Source organism: Tenrec ecaudatus, chromosome 5 (assembly GCF_050624435.1).
Source record: "Tenrec ecaudatus isolate mTenEca1 chromosome 5, mTenEca1.hap1, whole genome shotgun sequence".
NCBI lineage: Eukaryota > Metazoa > Chordata > Mammalia > Afrosoricida > Tenrecidae > Tenrec > Tenrec ecaudatus.
Genome location: NC_134534.1, coordinates 151,384,364 through 151,399,172, shown reverse-complemented (window position 1 = coordinate 151,399,172; position 14,809 = coordinate 151,384,364). Strand labels below are relative to the sequence as shown.

At 60.9% G+C, this 14,809-nt stretch overlaps 1 protein-coding gene across 3 annotated transcripts in view; it reads left to right on the top strand.

Moving 5' to 3' along the window:
* Positions 1–14,809, top strand: part of FBLN2 (fibulin 2) — a 76,304-nt gene that overhangs the window by 55,535 nt on the left and 5,960 nt on the right. For 2 of the 3 annotated variants that reach the window (XM_075550092.1, XM_075550090.1), the window contains 10 exons: positions 70–183; positions 749–850; positions 2,702–2,842; positions 6,880–7,014; positions 8,683–8,820; positions 9,694–9,837; positions 9,944–10,072; positions 10,428–10,553; positions 12,758–12,874; positions 13,282–13,410. In XM_075550092.1, coding sequence (XP_075406207.1) covers positions 70–183; positions 749–850; positions 2,702–2,842; positions 6,880–7,014; positions 8,683–8,820; positions 9,694–9,837; positions 9,944–10,072; positions 10,428–10,553; positions 12,758–12,874; positions 13,282–13,410 — 1,275 coding nt within the window. The remainder of the gene's footprint in view (positions 1–69; positions 184–748; positions 851–2,701; positions 2,843–6,879; positions 7,015–8,682; positions 8,821–9,693; positions 9,838–9,943; positions 10,073–10,427; positions 10,554–12,757; positions 12,875–13,281; positions 13,411–14,809) is intronic. The other variant, XM_075550091.1, reaches the window with a different exon arrangement.

Sequence of the window (14,809 nt, the reverse complement as noted above, 5' to 3'; positions counted from 1 at the left end):
AGCGCGCCACACATCAGGCCTGAGCATTCTGATTCTGAGCCTCTCTTCCGTGTGCCCTGCTTGCCACAGAACATAACCCCCCCAAAGTGGAGTCTGCGGTACAGTCTGCACCAAGGGCACCATCGTCCCCAGTGATCTCCAACACAATCCCACTACCCCTGCCTCAACCCAACACCTGCAAAGGTAAGTGAGGGGCCGGTGTGTGGAGCAAGGCCCTGGGACTGAAGGCGGCTGGGCTGCCGGCAGGTGGGAGTGTGCGGCACGGTTTCCCGATGAAGTAGCAGGCTCTTGCCTTGGGCCCGGGGTTAGTTGGCGGAGGGCCCTGTGACAGGGGGTCCCTGTGCCCATGGGTCTGTGCCTTTCCTTGCTGGACTCGGCACCCGAGCAAGCTGCCTGGCTGCTTCCCCTCTCAGCACTGGGCGATTGGGACAGCCGGCCATGAGATCGGGGAGATGCCATCAGTGAGGCAGAGGGAGCTCCTCTCTGCGGCTCTGCTGCCCGGTTCGTTCTCTCCCTCCTCTCGGCTTCTTGCTCCACGGGGCCCTCGCGGCTACTAGGAGAAGTTAGACTGTCACAAGGTGGAAGTCAGGCACGGTAACCAAAGGCGGCCTGGCGCCTGGGCTCCGCAGCGTGCCGTCAGGGGGAGTCTGTCCCTGCTGTGGACCAGTGGGGTGGTGCCCCTAGCCTGGAGGTGGGGTGGGGTGGGGTGGGGGACACAGGCTCTGATTACTGTGCTGCTTCCTCCTAGACAACGGGCCCTGCAAGCAGGTGTGTAACATCGTCGGGGACACAGCCATGTGTTCCTGCTTCCCTGGCTACGCCATCATGGCCGACGGCGTGTCCTGCGAAGGTGAGTGCCATGGCCACCCTCGGCCTGCGGGCCCCAGTTGGCCTCGGTGAGGGCGGAGGCTGCTGGAGGTGGGCAGGGTCATCTCACACTGTTAATTGGTGGCAGGGGGGCAGGTTTGTGTACTGTGATGAGAACTGCCCCCTCCCCCCTCAGTCTAGCAGCTGCAGCAGGACGGCAGGGAGGGCCTCATAGGCGACCAGCAGGGGGGCAGAGTGTTCGCAGTGCAGGGTCTGCCAAACCTTAGAGCAGTGGATCTCCACCTTCCTCACGCTGTGACCCTTTCATACAGGTCCTCATGTGGTGCTGACACCCCCCCCCACACACAAAATTATTCTCGTTGTTACTTCATCACTGTCATTTTGCAACTGTTGTGAATTGGGTGACCCCCAAAGGGGTTGCGACCCACAGATTGAGAACCATTGCGCCTGAAGCGAGGAGCTCAGACTTCACAGGCGGTAGAGTCGGAAGTGCAGGTGCCCGCTTGGCGGCCCCACTCCTAGAATCCGCATCGGGGGGTGTGGGTGCTGCGGGTGCACGCCCACAGAGCTAGTTTGCAGCCACATGGCCATGCCAGGAAAGTGAACGTGCCAGGGACACTCCGTTGTTGCCAGGTCAGGACCCTGGGGTGCTCGTCACCTTAGTAACCATGAGCTGCTGCCACCACGTCAGGGCTTTGAAGAGACCCTGTGGCACACTTGCTCACCTACGGACCTACCTGGGAGCTGGGGCAGGAGTCTGGGTTTCATCTTGGTGGGCCCTCAGCCTGGGACCCACAGAGCATGGTCCCTCCAGGACCAGGCTGCGAGGTTTTACTCCTCCCATCTGGGATGTGGCAGCACAGGGGACCCACGGAAAACTTAGAGCAAGTCCAGGCATAGGGCCCCTATGTGAGTCTGTCTGCAAAGCCACTCACCTCCTACCAGAGCCAGCATCCCTCACCAGTTGCTGACTGAGGCTATTGTTCTGAGAGGGATGAACTATTCCCTGTGCCCATGGGTTGTGGGACTCCTACCCAGGGCACCCAGCATGGCACCACGTGGCTGCCCTTTCTAGATGGCCTGGAGGTAGAAGGTGACCCTGCAGCTGTGAGTTCATCTCACAAGACCCAGGCCGGGAGTGGGCCTGGACCAGGCCTGGCTCCCCTCTGCTCCTCCTGGTGGGGGGCTGGCCTGGACTTATGCCTCCCCCGGCTCCACTTCCTCCTTGTGGGGATCCTTGTGAGAAAGTGGCAGTGTCCCTGCCGGTCGGCATTTTGACGGTGCTGTCTCACGGCAAAGGAGTCCTGATCTGCTCTGCCTTACCCACTGTGAGAAGCTCAAGCTTGGTTCTGGTTTTTTGTTCTTCCGTTAAAGTCCAGATTCCTTTTGAAATGTGGCAAAATCAAGTGACAGAGCCTAGGCCCCGCAGCTGCTCCTAGATCCCCTTCTCCCTTTCTGTGGCTAGCCTGACACTCCACCCCCTGACACACACACACACACACACACACACACACACACACACACACACACCCCTCCCCCCACCCAAAAGCACTTTGTGTCTGCAGCGTGTGCCCCTGTGTCCCTGGCTGCCTGTAGAGGTAGGTCGTGTGCAGAGGCTGGTGGGCCCTACTCTGGTCTGTGGCCGTGGGCAGGCCCCTCTCCTCCGCAGTCCTCCTCACCCAGCCTGGGCCAGTGGGTTCGGGCGCTGAGCTCTCTCGCCTCTTCACACTCAGACCTGGGTACAAACGCCAGCTGCGGTGGGCTGGGCGGCCCTGGCAGAGCCCTGCCCTGCTCCAGGCCTTGGCTTCCCTGCTCGCCGGCAGGCCGCGTTCCCTAACAGCCCTTCTGTTTTTCCTTCTGCGGCCGACACTAGACCAAGACGAGTGCCTGCTAGGTGCTCACGGGTGTACCCGGCGGCAGTTTTGTGTGAACACCCTGGGATCCTTCTACTGTGTCAACCACACAGTGCTCTGTGCGGAGGGCTTTCTCCTCAATGCGCACAGGAAGTGCGTGGGTAAGCGAGAGCCCCTGCTTGCCGCCCACCGACCGCCATGGCTCTCTGCCTTGCACCATGCAAGCCATTGCCACCCTGAAGCCACATACGAAAGGGCCTGGCCCTTTGCATGTGAGCTCAGCACAGCTGGCACCCTGCACTGCGTGTCACGTCCTCCGTGTCCTGGTGTCCTGTCCTGCTTGTCCTCCTGGAGGCTGCTTCCCCCAGGCACGTGTGTGGAGTCAGATAACTTAGCTGCTGTGTGGCCTGGCTGGGACTTCATGTGGGTCTTGGGGCCTTAAACAGGACCCCGTTTCTCAGTAGCTCTGCAGCTTCGGGCAAATGACCTCTTCCTCTGCCGGCAGAGGTGACAGCCCCCCACTTGGTACTGAGGTTATGCAGCCTGTGTGCAGTGTCTGATCCTTAGATGCATCCAGGGTGGGAAGGGGAGGGTGGGGACGCCGGGACAGTCCTGGCTGCTGACTTTGAGAAGCTGGCATTCCTGTCTCCTCCGCTCTCGTCTAGGGTGCAGGGGCTCTGGCAGGACAGGGGGTTGAGCGTTGGGCAGCTAACCAAGGGTTCACGCCCTCCAGCCTCTGCTGGAGAGAGAGATGAGGCGGCTGCTCCCATAAAGGTCTCGTTTCAGGGTCCACGTGGGTCAGAATCGACTTGACTGCAGTGGGTTTGCGGGTGATGCTGCTGCCGGCGAGGCATCGGGCCCCAGAGGACTAGGCAGGGCTCATACCTGTCTCTCGAAGCCTGGGGCTGGAGGGTTGTGGGCCATAGGACTGTGGACCGGGAGCCTCCCGCAGGGCTGGGCAAGCCTGATGTTACGGGGAACATATAAACGCTGTCTCCTCCAACCCCATGGGGAAAGAACAGAGCAGCAGGGGTGCAGGGCAGGCTGGCGTCAGCACTGCCGCAGAGATCCGAGCAAAAGGAGGGCCATTCTAGCTATGTAGTACCACAGTGCCTTCTGCAGCAGGTGGCATGTGCACCTGCCTCCAAGCGTGGGCAAGCTGTAGCAGAAGGGAGGGCATGGGGTGGAGCAACAGCCAAAACAGGGTGTGGAGGTGGGATGGCCTTTCAGAATGGGGTCAGGCCACTGGAGGGGACTGGGGGGTGGGAGTTGTGGGTGTCGGTCTTCTCTGTGCTTGTGGATTACAATCCAGCCTGAACATGTCCCCTGCTCACCCTGTGCGACCGGGCAGACGGCCACAGCACTGGCTTCTCACATGTTTGCCCTGACCTCCGGCCACGGCACAACATGCACACTTCCGGTCAGCTTGTGGGGCTGGGTGCCCTCCTCCTGCTTGGACCATGCCCATCCAGAGGCTGGTCCGCTGCCCAGGACACGGGCACCACGGCCCACTGTGCGCTTCCTTGTTGTTGCATTGGAGGGGCGCTCTGCAGGGCCCCTGTCCAGATGTCCCGGAGGGGAGGGGTCTCGGACGGTTGCTCAGTGGGTTTGGGCATCACAGAGCAAAGGTACATTCCATTCAGCAAAATTTATTGGCCCTCAGTCTCGTCCTCGCTGCCCTCCCCTTTCTTATTCTGGCCACATCTGCAGCGCCTCTGTTCCATGTACCCCCATACTTCCTTGCCATCATTCATCCCCTCCATCACGTCTTCACCTGCAAGTGTCTGTTGGCGTCTGCAGGTCAGGTGTGCATTGCCCATACCTGTAACGCCCAGACGGCAGGGGGAAGGGCCAGTGGGCTGCTGAATGCCTTGGCTTGGTCGCTCTCTGGCCAATAAAAGCCCTTATCAAGTCAGTTAACCCCTCTGAGCCTCTGTGTTTGCAATGAGATGGTAACAGCTCTCACCTAGGTTTGTTGAATTAAATGTAAGCTTAAGTGTTTGGCATCATTAAGATGATTCATCCGATGTGTGAGACAGAATCAGGCTGCAAATGGAGGGAGCACTCCCTCCCAGTGCCCCATCCCAGGAGGTGTGTGACTACAGGGAGTCAGGGTTGAGTTGGACAGAGTCCCGGTCCCCTAGTGGGCGTATGGTGGCTGCTGTGGGCCCCAGGCTTTGCCATATGCTTTCAATGCCCTGTTCTTGGAGGCCAAGGTCCCTGGCTGGGGACGGTGCAGGTGCGCTGGCCTATGAGGGAGGACACGGAGGGCAGCGGCCCTGATTAGTACCTGCCTCATCAGCAGTGTCTGCATGATGGGGAACAGGACAGCCCCCTTGGGGGCCCTGGGTCAGGTGGCCTGGCCATTCCTACTCTGGCCACAGACTGGCTCTGGGAGAGCTGGTTTCATCATCTGGAAGAGCTGCCCACCCCCTCCTGAGCCCCTCTCCCCTTGTGCTTCCTCCCACCGTGTTCCTGGGACCTGGGGATATCACCCCCTGGCCACCCAGCGTCCACACCAGACTTCTCCATCCTGCCAGCCGGGCCTTCCCTGGAACCCTTTCCCTCCCGCCCCGCCGCCCGACCGTCTTGCTGGCTCGGGAGCACTGTTTGGTTTCCTTGCTTGTCTGGAAGGGTCTCATGCCTCGCAGCCATGCCCCTCCCCCTCTGTCTGGTCCAGCCAGGCCTGGACAGCCCCAGCCCAGGACCCTGATTGTGTGGCTCTGCCCCGCCCCCCTAGGGGCAGTGTCTTTGACTCCCCGCACCCCTTGGCCGGCCTCCCCTTGAGCCGGAGGGAGAGAGGGAGTCGGTGAAGGGGCGATGTGCACCCTGCCTGCTGGTGCTCTCAGGAGGCAGTGGCTGGGCAGGCCTGGTGTCCCACTCGGGGAGAGGCTTTCCTTGTGCTTTTTTGGTGGTAGAGTGTGTACCCTAACTTCGGCCGTTTTAACTGAATCGGCCCTATGTACTATGCGTGCATAGCCACCATCACGATTTCTTCCCCCGACTTTCCCCTCACCCAGTGCAGTGAGTGTAGCCTCCCTCTGGCCACCCCCCTCCTGGCAGCAATGACTCCTGCCCCCCACCCCCATCCCCAGAGCCTTCTGCGTTTGCCTGCTCTGGGATTTCACTTCCAAGGGGGCTGGGGGCCGAGTGGGGAGAGGCTGACTTCTCTGTCCTCTCGCCCCTTCTCTCACATCTTCCCTCCCTAAACCGTGTTCCCAACTGTCCCCAGAATCACTGCTGGGTTTGGTATCTGCACCCCCTCTGCCTGTGTTTACCACCCAGATGCTCACTGAACATGAATCTCTCTCAGAGCTTCTGGGACTCAGGGGGGTGTCTCCGGCCTCCTCCCAGCAAGCTCAGGTGGCCTCAGCGGCTGCTATCAGACCCTGCATACTGGCTTCTCGAGCCTGACCTGCTCTCCTAGGGAGACCTCAGCCCGCCTCCCCGCCATCAGTGAAGCACATCCATTCCACATTCAGAATATTGCAGAAGGGTCTGCCCTAGCTAAAGGCCTGGGCGTCTGGGGGGATGCAGGTCCTCCTCACTGACCTGCCTCCCTCCACCCCTGGAGATGGCTCTGTGGTGCAGCTAGGACCCTGGTATGGAGACCTCAGACCATGTCCCTCCTCCCTGGCCCCTCCCTTGGCTCTCCTGCCCTCTGGGTTGAAGACTCTTAGATTCTCCTCCCTTACCTGCTCCCTCCATGCCTCCAGCATGCCCAGCAGGCCCCCCCTCAGGGCCCTGGCCATTCTCTCTGCTCAGAACACCCTCCAGGCCTGCTTCCCAAATCCTCGCTCTACTGCCATCCCATGTGAGCCCTCCCTGATCACCCTGTACCCCCAACTCAGCCGTCTCGTTTCCCCAGTCCTACCTGGGTCTGCCATGCTGGTAGACTCTTCACCGCCTCCCACATCACGTGTTTCTGTGTCTGTCTGTTGACCGTGTCCCCTGCTCTGGATGTCAGCGCCACAAGGGCCGGGCTTTCCGTCTGTCTCGTCGACGAGGCATCCCTGGAGCCAAGGACAACTGCACTTGGCGCCTTGCCAGTGCCCAATAAATCTTTGTTGAATGAATGGACGGATGGGCAGAACCATGTGTGCCTCTCTGGACGGGGAGGACCTGGCCAGCAAGGCCCGCTGGCTCTCCATCCTCTTCCGAGCCTGCGGAGCCCCTGATCACCCCCCCTCCCCGGCAGACATCAACGAGTGCGTGACTGCCCTGCACACGTGCAGCAGGGGCGAGCACTGTGTGAACACCCTGGGCTCCTTCCGCTGCTACAAAGCCCTTACCTGCGAGCCGGGCTACACCCTTGTGGACGGCGAGTGTACAGGTGAGAGGCTCTGCTGGGGCCCCCTCCCTCCACCCTGACGTGCTGGGGGACGCCTGCTGCATTCTTGGGGAGATGTCAGCACTCGGCCGGGAAGACTGCAGGGGTGGAGGTGTCGGGTAAGTGGTGAGAAAGCAGAGGGTCTGGGCTGGGCTTCTGATGGATGGACGGGTGGACGGCATGCTGGGTGTTTAGACCCTGCCTTTCCCTGCTGCCTGCCTCTGTGTCCTTGACTGCATATTGAGGTGGGGCCCCTTTGAAGAATCATTTCCTCCTCATTCACTTGAAAATTCTAGCCTTCTAAGAAGAGAGGGCATACTCGTTAGCCTTCTTTTTGGGTGTGTCCTGGCAGGAGCTCGAGGGCCACAAAGGTACTGATCTTTGACCTCAGAGATGGGGTATAGCCAATCACACAGCATGGGGGTTGAGTGGGGCTTGGGCCCCGCTGGGTGCTGTGTTGGGCGGAGGTGCTGTTGGAGAGGCCCCTGAGCGTTGAGAAGACCTCTGGAAAGGGGTTGCAGGCCGAGGGGGCAGCAGGCACAAAGGCCCTGGGGCAGGTGAGGGAACGTCATTGGCACGGTTACAGTCAGAAAGGGAGTCTCTCGTTGGCAGGCCAGGGCTTAGGAGGAGGTTAGTTCTGGCCACCACCGTCGGCGATAGGGCCCTTTTGTCAACGAGGAAAGTCCCGGGGAATGCCAGCGAGGAGACAGGCCTTGCAGAAGTGCTCAGGGGTTCTGAGCCCCAGCGACTGCACTGGTTGGAGCCTGGGAGTGGGGGTGGGAGGGTGACCTGGGTGGCCGGCGAGTGCTGACCCTCTGAACCAGGTTGCCTTCCCGACACCTGGGGAAGCACTGAGTGCCCCAGCCCACTGCCTCCCGGGTTCATGTCTGGGGTCCTGGAAGCCATGCAGGCCCTGAGCGAGGCCTGGCCTCTGGGAACATGGCCAAAGCCTTGGGAACCGGGAGAGGAAGGGTCAGACACAGGAGGGGAGGCGGACGGACAGGGCGGGCCAATAGGCGTTGGTCTCGGAGGAATCCAGGCTGAGGAAATCTTAGCAGGGCCTTTAGCTCTCTGTGCCCCTCTCCTGCCCCGTACCTTGGTCTCCTCCTCGATGGGTGGTGTGGCTCTGTGCTCGGTCAACTGTAGACACAGGCGTGAGCAGCCACCCTGAGGGCCAGAGTAGAGAGTTCTGGTGAAGGCTCTGAGGTCACCACGAGGACCACCACCGGGGTGAGAGCCACGGTCTCATCCCTGCGTCAGCCGCTTTGCCATGAGAGCTCCCAGGCCTGCCCGTCCACACGGCCACCCGAGGATGGCTGACCAAGGGCCTCAGTGGTTTGAATATTGCTCTCACCCTCGCAGGCCCCTGGGCCAGGCTGCTGGGCCCTCATCCCACCCAGACTCCCTCTCCTGCCTCCACTTCCCCCTTTGTCTGGTGGGCCAGGTCAGGGGATCTACTTCTAGAGGTTTGAGAGGATTCAGGATACACCACAGGCCAGCAGGCGTGCTTATAAACTGCCGGGATGTGTGTCGCGCTAGGCGATGGGGCTCCCCACAGCTTCTCTGGCGCAGAAGACTCCCGTCAGCCCAGTGGCCTGAGGTTGGCTCCGTGGTGGGTGGGTACAAGCTGGGTGTCGGGCTGAGGGCCCCCCTAACGTGGCCTCCTTGCAGATGTGGATGAGTGTGCACTGGGCACGCACAATTGCCAGGCGGGCTTCACGTGCCAGAACACCAAGGGCCACTTCTACTGCCAGACCCGACAGCGCTGCATGCAGGGCTTCCTGCAGGACCCCGAGGGGAACTGTGTGGGTGAGTGAGGCTGCTGGGGAGCACTGTGAGGAGCCTGTGTCCCTCCCGCCCTTGGCGCCCATCCAGGCAGTGGGCATGAGGGTCTGACCGTCACTCCGTGCCAGGAGGGGAGCAGGGAGGAAGAAGTGAAGCCTCTCTTGGGGCTCTTCCTTCTCGGGGTGGGGGGGTCCCGGTTTTACCCCTAGACTCGGTGAGTGTGTTTCCTACTTTTTAACCATCCCCACCAGCAGAGACAATCTTCTCTGTCATGTCCTGGTTGCCCGCACGACTAGAACACAAAGTTTACCAGGCAGCGCTCCGCCCCGACTGCACGCGGCCTGACTGCCCATTTAGAACTGCTAGGTTGGCTCCGTGCCCCCATCCCCACGAGTGGCTGCGCTTTCGGCATTGACATAGGCTGGCCCCGTTGTGGTCCCCGAGTGTGTCTCTGATCTCAGGCCCCTGCTTCAGCTTCTTCCAAACAGCTGGGGGTCAGGAGCCAGGAGACCCTTGCCCTCCCTGGAAGCTTGGCCCCTGCTGGCCAGGCTCCGGAGTGAGTAGGATCCGGCAGTGGCAGGGAGGCAGCCATGGGTGGAACGGGCAGCAGCACCCTCACGGTAGCCCCTCAGGTGGAGAGGAGGGTGGGAGGCGGAGGCCTAGGCCGGTGGGGCACTGCACCTGAGGTGCGGTGTTTGCATTCAATCCTGGGAGGCACAGAGGCTTTTGGAGGCGGGTCGGCGGCATACTGTGTGGTGGTAAGCACCCAGGGCCTCGGTGATGATGTCACTCTAGCATATGCGTGGGGCACAGGTGAGATGCCCGGGGCATCCTCCCCTCACAGGAGGCGGCGGGGTGGCACAGCCTGACCATTGCCACCTGGGCCCACTCTTGCAGACATTAACGAGTGCACGTCACTGCCTGAGCCCTGCAAGCCCGGCTTCAGCTGCATTAACACAGTGGGCTCCTACATCTGCCAGAGGAATCCCCTGCTCTGCGGGCGCGGCTACCATGCCAGCGAGGATGGTGCCAAGTGTGTGGGTAAGGCTGGCTCCCCCTCCCACCCTGCTGGGGCCTGCTTGGGAGACCCTGGTGCCCAAGAGCGGGAGGCACTGTGCCCCCCTGAGCCTGTCTGCCTTCCTTGCAGATGTGAACGAATGTGAGGCAGGCGTGCACCAGTGCAGCGAGACCCAAGTCTGCCACAACCTCCCCGGCTCCTACCGCTGTGACTGCAAACCAGGCTTCCAGCGCGATGCCTTCGGCCGGGCCTGCGTGGGTACGGGGGTGGGGGCCCTGGCCACACCCACTGCTCCCCACCACCTCTGGGCTGGGTGACCATGGCCTGAGTAGTACTCACCTGCCCACGGCCACCCCCACACCCGTCTCTGGCCTTGATCGCCTCTCACAGCTGTGACGGCCCCTTCTTCACCCCGGCCAGCGGCTGTTGTCTGTTTCTCTCGTCTGTCCCACTCTGTCGTTCTTCCTCTGGGTCTTTCTGCCTCTCCTTCCTCTCGCCCTTTCCTTCTGGGACCCTCTCCCTTTTCCCCAGCTGCCCACCCCTAAAACCTGGGGAGGTCCCTAGGGTGGTGGTGGGGACCCCTACTGCAACACACTTGCCCACCCGCCTGCAGACGTGAACGAGTGCTGGGCCTCCCCGGGCCGCGTGTGCCAGCACACCTGTGAGAACACGCTCGGCTCCTACCGTTGCTCCTGCGCCTCCGGCTTCCTGCTGGCCGCCGACGGCAAGCACTGCGAAGGTACAGCTGACCGGCCCTCGCCTGGTCCCGAGCAGCCCGGGGCCACCTGCGGGCCTGGCCCCATCCTCCCTTCTCCCCTTCGGCAACCCCCACTGGCTCAAGAGTCAGGCCGCTCTCCCACCGAGGTGCCGGGGCCTCTGTGTCTTCAGCACCCCTCCGGGGACCTCCTTGCTGCAGACATGGCGGGTGAGCTCCGGTTTCTAGGCCAGCCCCAGGCGGCAACACCCCAGGATCCAGACTGAGGCGGGGGTGGTATTAAGGCCCAGAGACAGCCCACCTGGAGAGGCCAGGGAGAGGCAGAACTGCCCTGATGCAGGCTCAGTGCCAATCTGTGGTCTTTCAGAGAGACCCCAAATCTAGCTGGTTATGCAAAGTCTCCTGGAGTTAACACTGCAGAGGACAAACTTTAATATGGATACACTGTGGGCTAAGCCAAGGTGCTCACAGATTCCACCCACCTGCCCACCGCCCAGCATTTGAGAGTGGTGTTGTGTTATCCTGAACTTTCCTTTTAAAAATCATTTTATTGGGGCTCTTATAGCCTGGGCTTTCTAGAGAAAGGAAACTGTGGGCACTTCCAAATCTGAAGAAAGAGCTTTCAAGGAAGCAGCTCAGCCCTGTCCCATTCTAGCCCATGGGCCGAAGCCTCAGCCGCACAGTGGTCAGCCATGGGCAGGAGGCTGTGCGGAAAGCTGGGCAGGCTCTGTCGCCCTGGGTGCAGTGTTGCAGGGTCCGAGGTTGGCAGAAAGAGGGCAGGGGGCTGAGAGCTCTCGGGTCGGCAGGCCATGTGGGTCACCAGCCCTAGAAGCAGACACAGATCCAGGCAAGCAGGAAGAAGGACCGAGAGGGACAGGTCAGTGCTCCATAGCGTCTCTTACCAGAATACAGGAAGCCACCTTGCCGTGGGGACGTCCGCTGGTCAAGGAAGGAGCAGGCGCTGAGCTAAGGACCCCACAGACCTGGTGCTGTTTCCCCCAGCCCTTCCCCAGTCTTTCCTTACTGCCCCCAGATGGAGGGAGTCCCCGAGACCCCTGGGGAGGCCACCTGTCCCTGTGCAGTTACCTGTGTACAGGCGAGCCCAAGGGTCAGACCCAGCCCAAGAGCAGGAGACCGTGACCAGGCGTGGTTTTGTCATGTTCCACGATTACCCCCTCCCTCATTCGTGTCTTCATGCCACGCTCATGCATGAGCACCTCCAAGTGCAGCCACGGGCTGGGAGCTGTGTGTCTGTGTAGTCACAGACAGAGTCATGCATTCAGCCCGTGCACTGGCTGCGCTTTAGAGGGGAATCCATGCATGCATGCATGCATCCATCCATCCATCCGTCCATCCATCTATGGACAGTTTCGTGAATGCTCTGTGAGTCCTGCCAGATCCTGTGGATTGACTCAGGGGCCTCGCAGTGGCTGGCCAGGCCCTGCATGACCCGTCCCACCCTCTCACACACCTGCACACTCCCATCCAAGGGCCCCTGCCTGTAGCACCATCTCCTTAGTAGGTGTCTCCTTCCTGACACACCTGCAACCCCCAAATGCACCCGCCCCTCCTCTGCTTTGTTTCTCTATGCATCCACACCGCCACCTCACACCGTTCCCTGTGTGGACCCAGCTCCACCCTCCACCCACACGCATGATCGCTTCCCAGGAGGGTGCCTTCTGGTACCCTCCTGTTCACAGCTGTGTCCCCAGACTGAGCAGCGCTCTCCTGAGTGAGCACAAGGACCAGTCCCGCTTGCTCAAGCGCAGCGTCCCGGGGGTTTTCGCCCGAGGCACCGGTGGGTTCTCACTCACACACTTGATAGTGCGCACCCTCAACCCGCCCGTGCTCGGGTGCTTGTGCCCATACAGTGCCCAACGAACCCAGCTCTCCAGGAAATCCTCACCTTCTCCCAGAAACATTGGTGCCAAGTGCTGTGGACTCTTGTAGGGTTCCCATGGCAGGGTGGAGGGAGTCTGAGCCCAACCTTTGACCACCCTCCTCAGCCGTCCCTCTGGAGCCCAGCATAAGCCCCTCTGTGTCCACACTCCGTTGCATGCCCTGGGCAAAGGCCCCTTGCCCTTCCTTCTTCCTCATCTGCCCTGCGGAGAGACCGGAAGGGCGGCCTCCCAAGGCCAGGCTTAAGGGAAGCTGTGGGGGCTCCGCCTTCATCTGAGGTGGGCACGGGCTGGAAGGGCACTACCGCCCTGATGGCCAGTCTCCTGCAGACGTGAACGAGTGTGAGTCGCAGCGGTGCAGCCAGGAATGCGCCAACATCTACGGCTCCTACCAGTGCTACTGCCGCCAGGGCTACCAGCTGGCAGAGGACGGGCACACCTGCACAGGTACTGCTCCTCTCCACCCTGCCGTGTCCCTGGCCCTGAGTGTGTGCCCCTCCCTGCCCGCTGTTCCTTGCCTGTGCGATGTGGGCACATTGCTTCCCCACTCAGAGCGTCAGGCCCTTCCTCTGTGAAATGGGTGCCTTCAGGAGCACGGAGGGTGGGTGCTCAGCCCACCACCAGCCCCTGCTGCCCCTCAGCTAACAATGATAGCGGCAGTGGCAGAGCAGCCCCGTGGGCGAGCCCTGGAAAGGAGTCCTGTGTGACTGTGCCTGTGGGTGCCTCTGCCCCCTCCTCATCCCAGCATCCTCGCCTGTGGAGGGGACCGCTCAGTTCTGTGGCTGCAGGGGGTTGGGGTGGGGGCCACCTCCCAGTGGCTGCGGTTCCCCACATGCCACTCTTCTCTCTGGCAGATATTGACGAGTGTGCACAGGGCGCTGGCATCCTTTGCACCTTCCGCTGCGTCAACGTGCCAGGGAGCTACCAGTGTGCATGCCCAGAGCAGGGCTATGCCACGAGGGCCAACGGGAGGTCCTGCAAAGGTGAGCCTGCCCCCCACTACTCCAGGAGCCCCACACAGCCCCATCGGGCACGGAGCAACCACCACGAGCGTATAAGCACAGAAAGACCCAGCCACCAGTGGCCATGCTAGCCAAGGCCTGTGTCTGGCAGGAGGCAGGTAAATTCTGCGCTTCATCCCATGTGAGTCTTCCGGAGCTCCTAGGTGTGCGGCCGTCTGGCTCTCACTAGGGGCCTGCCCCAACCGTGGGTGGGAGTTTGGTCCACAAAGGCAGGCCCTGGTATCTAGGGCTAGGAGTCAGACCACTGTGTGCAGGCTGGTGGCAGATCTAAGACGAACCCATAGCTGCTCTTGTTATTGCAGACGATAGCGCAGGTGTTAGTCCGAGTTGACTAGAGAAACAAATCCAGGGAGACTCATGAGTTTAAGAAAGAGCCTTATATAAAGAGTAATGGTACATAAAACACCCCAGCCCAGTGCATATCAAGTCCAGTAGTAGCCCATATGTCCAATACTAGCCCATAAAATTACTCTTCAGACTTACGCAGCCATGCAATAATGCCAAATGCAGGAAGATCACAGGCCAGTGGGTGGAAAGTCTTGTGGATCCAGTGCGGGTAGAAGCATCTTAGAGCTGGCAGGGATCTAAGCTACAGCTTAGATCTACAGCTCCCAGGGCTCTGACTGCATCAGTGTTGATCCAAGTGGCTTGTCTCAGTAACGTCTCACAGGGAGTGAGTGGGTGTCCCACCTCCAGGGAGCTAGTTATCTCCGTAGCACCTCCAAATGAGGTCATCAAGCTACGACCTGATTGACAGGCTAAACTCCATCCTTTCACTCTTAAGTCTCAGATTGACAACAGATTGGGTAACTACCACAGTAGGGCAGGCGACGTGGGGTGGCTCTGCCTGGGCTGGGTCAAAGTGTGCCCACTGAGCTGGGCCCCAATCCATGTACGTGTACCCTGCCCTAATGTGCGGCATTCCTCACTGTCCCTGCACTGGGGAGATGACACAGACCTGGAGGGACGCCATTCGGATCATGAGCTGGGTGCCCATGGGGGCTCTTGGCCCAGCCTGGGTATCCCAAAGCCTTCTGCATTGCCATATAATTAATACCATGTGTGCGTGACCTAAGGCCAACCTAGCTGTGCAGGAACTGGGACTGTATGTTGGAGAGCGTGGCCATTTCATTCCTGACCTTGAAGTCCTGCTTCATCTGATCACGGAAAGGTCACCCTGAGGCTGGGTCAGGTTCGCTCCAGAAGGACAGTCCTTCCCTCCGCCGCTGGGCCTGTGCTGCCTGGTATGGGGCACGGTAGCATGTACTGCACGCAGGCCTGCTCAGCTCCCCTGGGTTCTGTGCGTGGGACCTACGGCCCCCTGCTCTCTGCTTCCCTTTCCTCTCCACCCTTGCAGCCT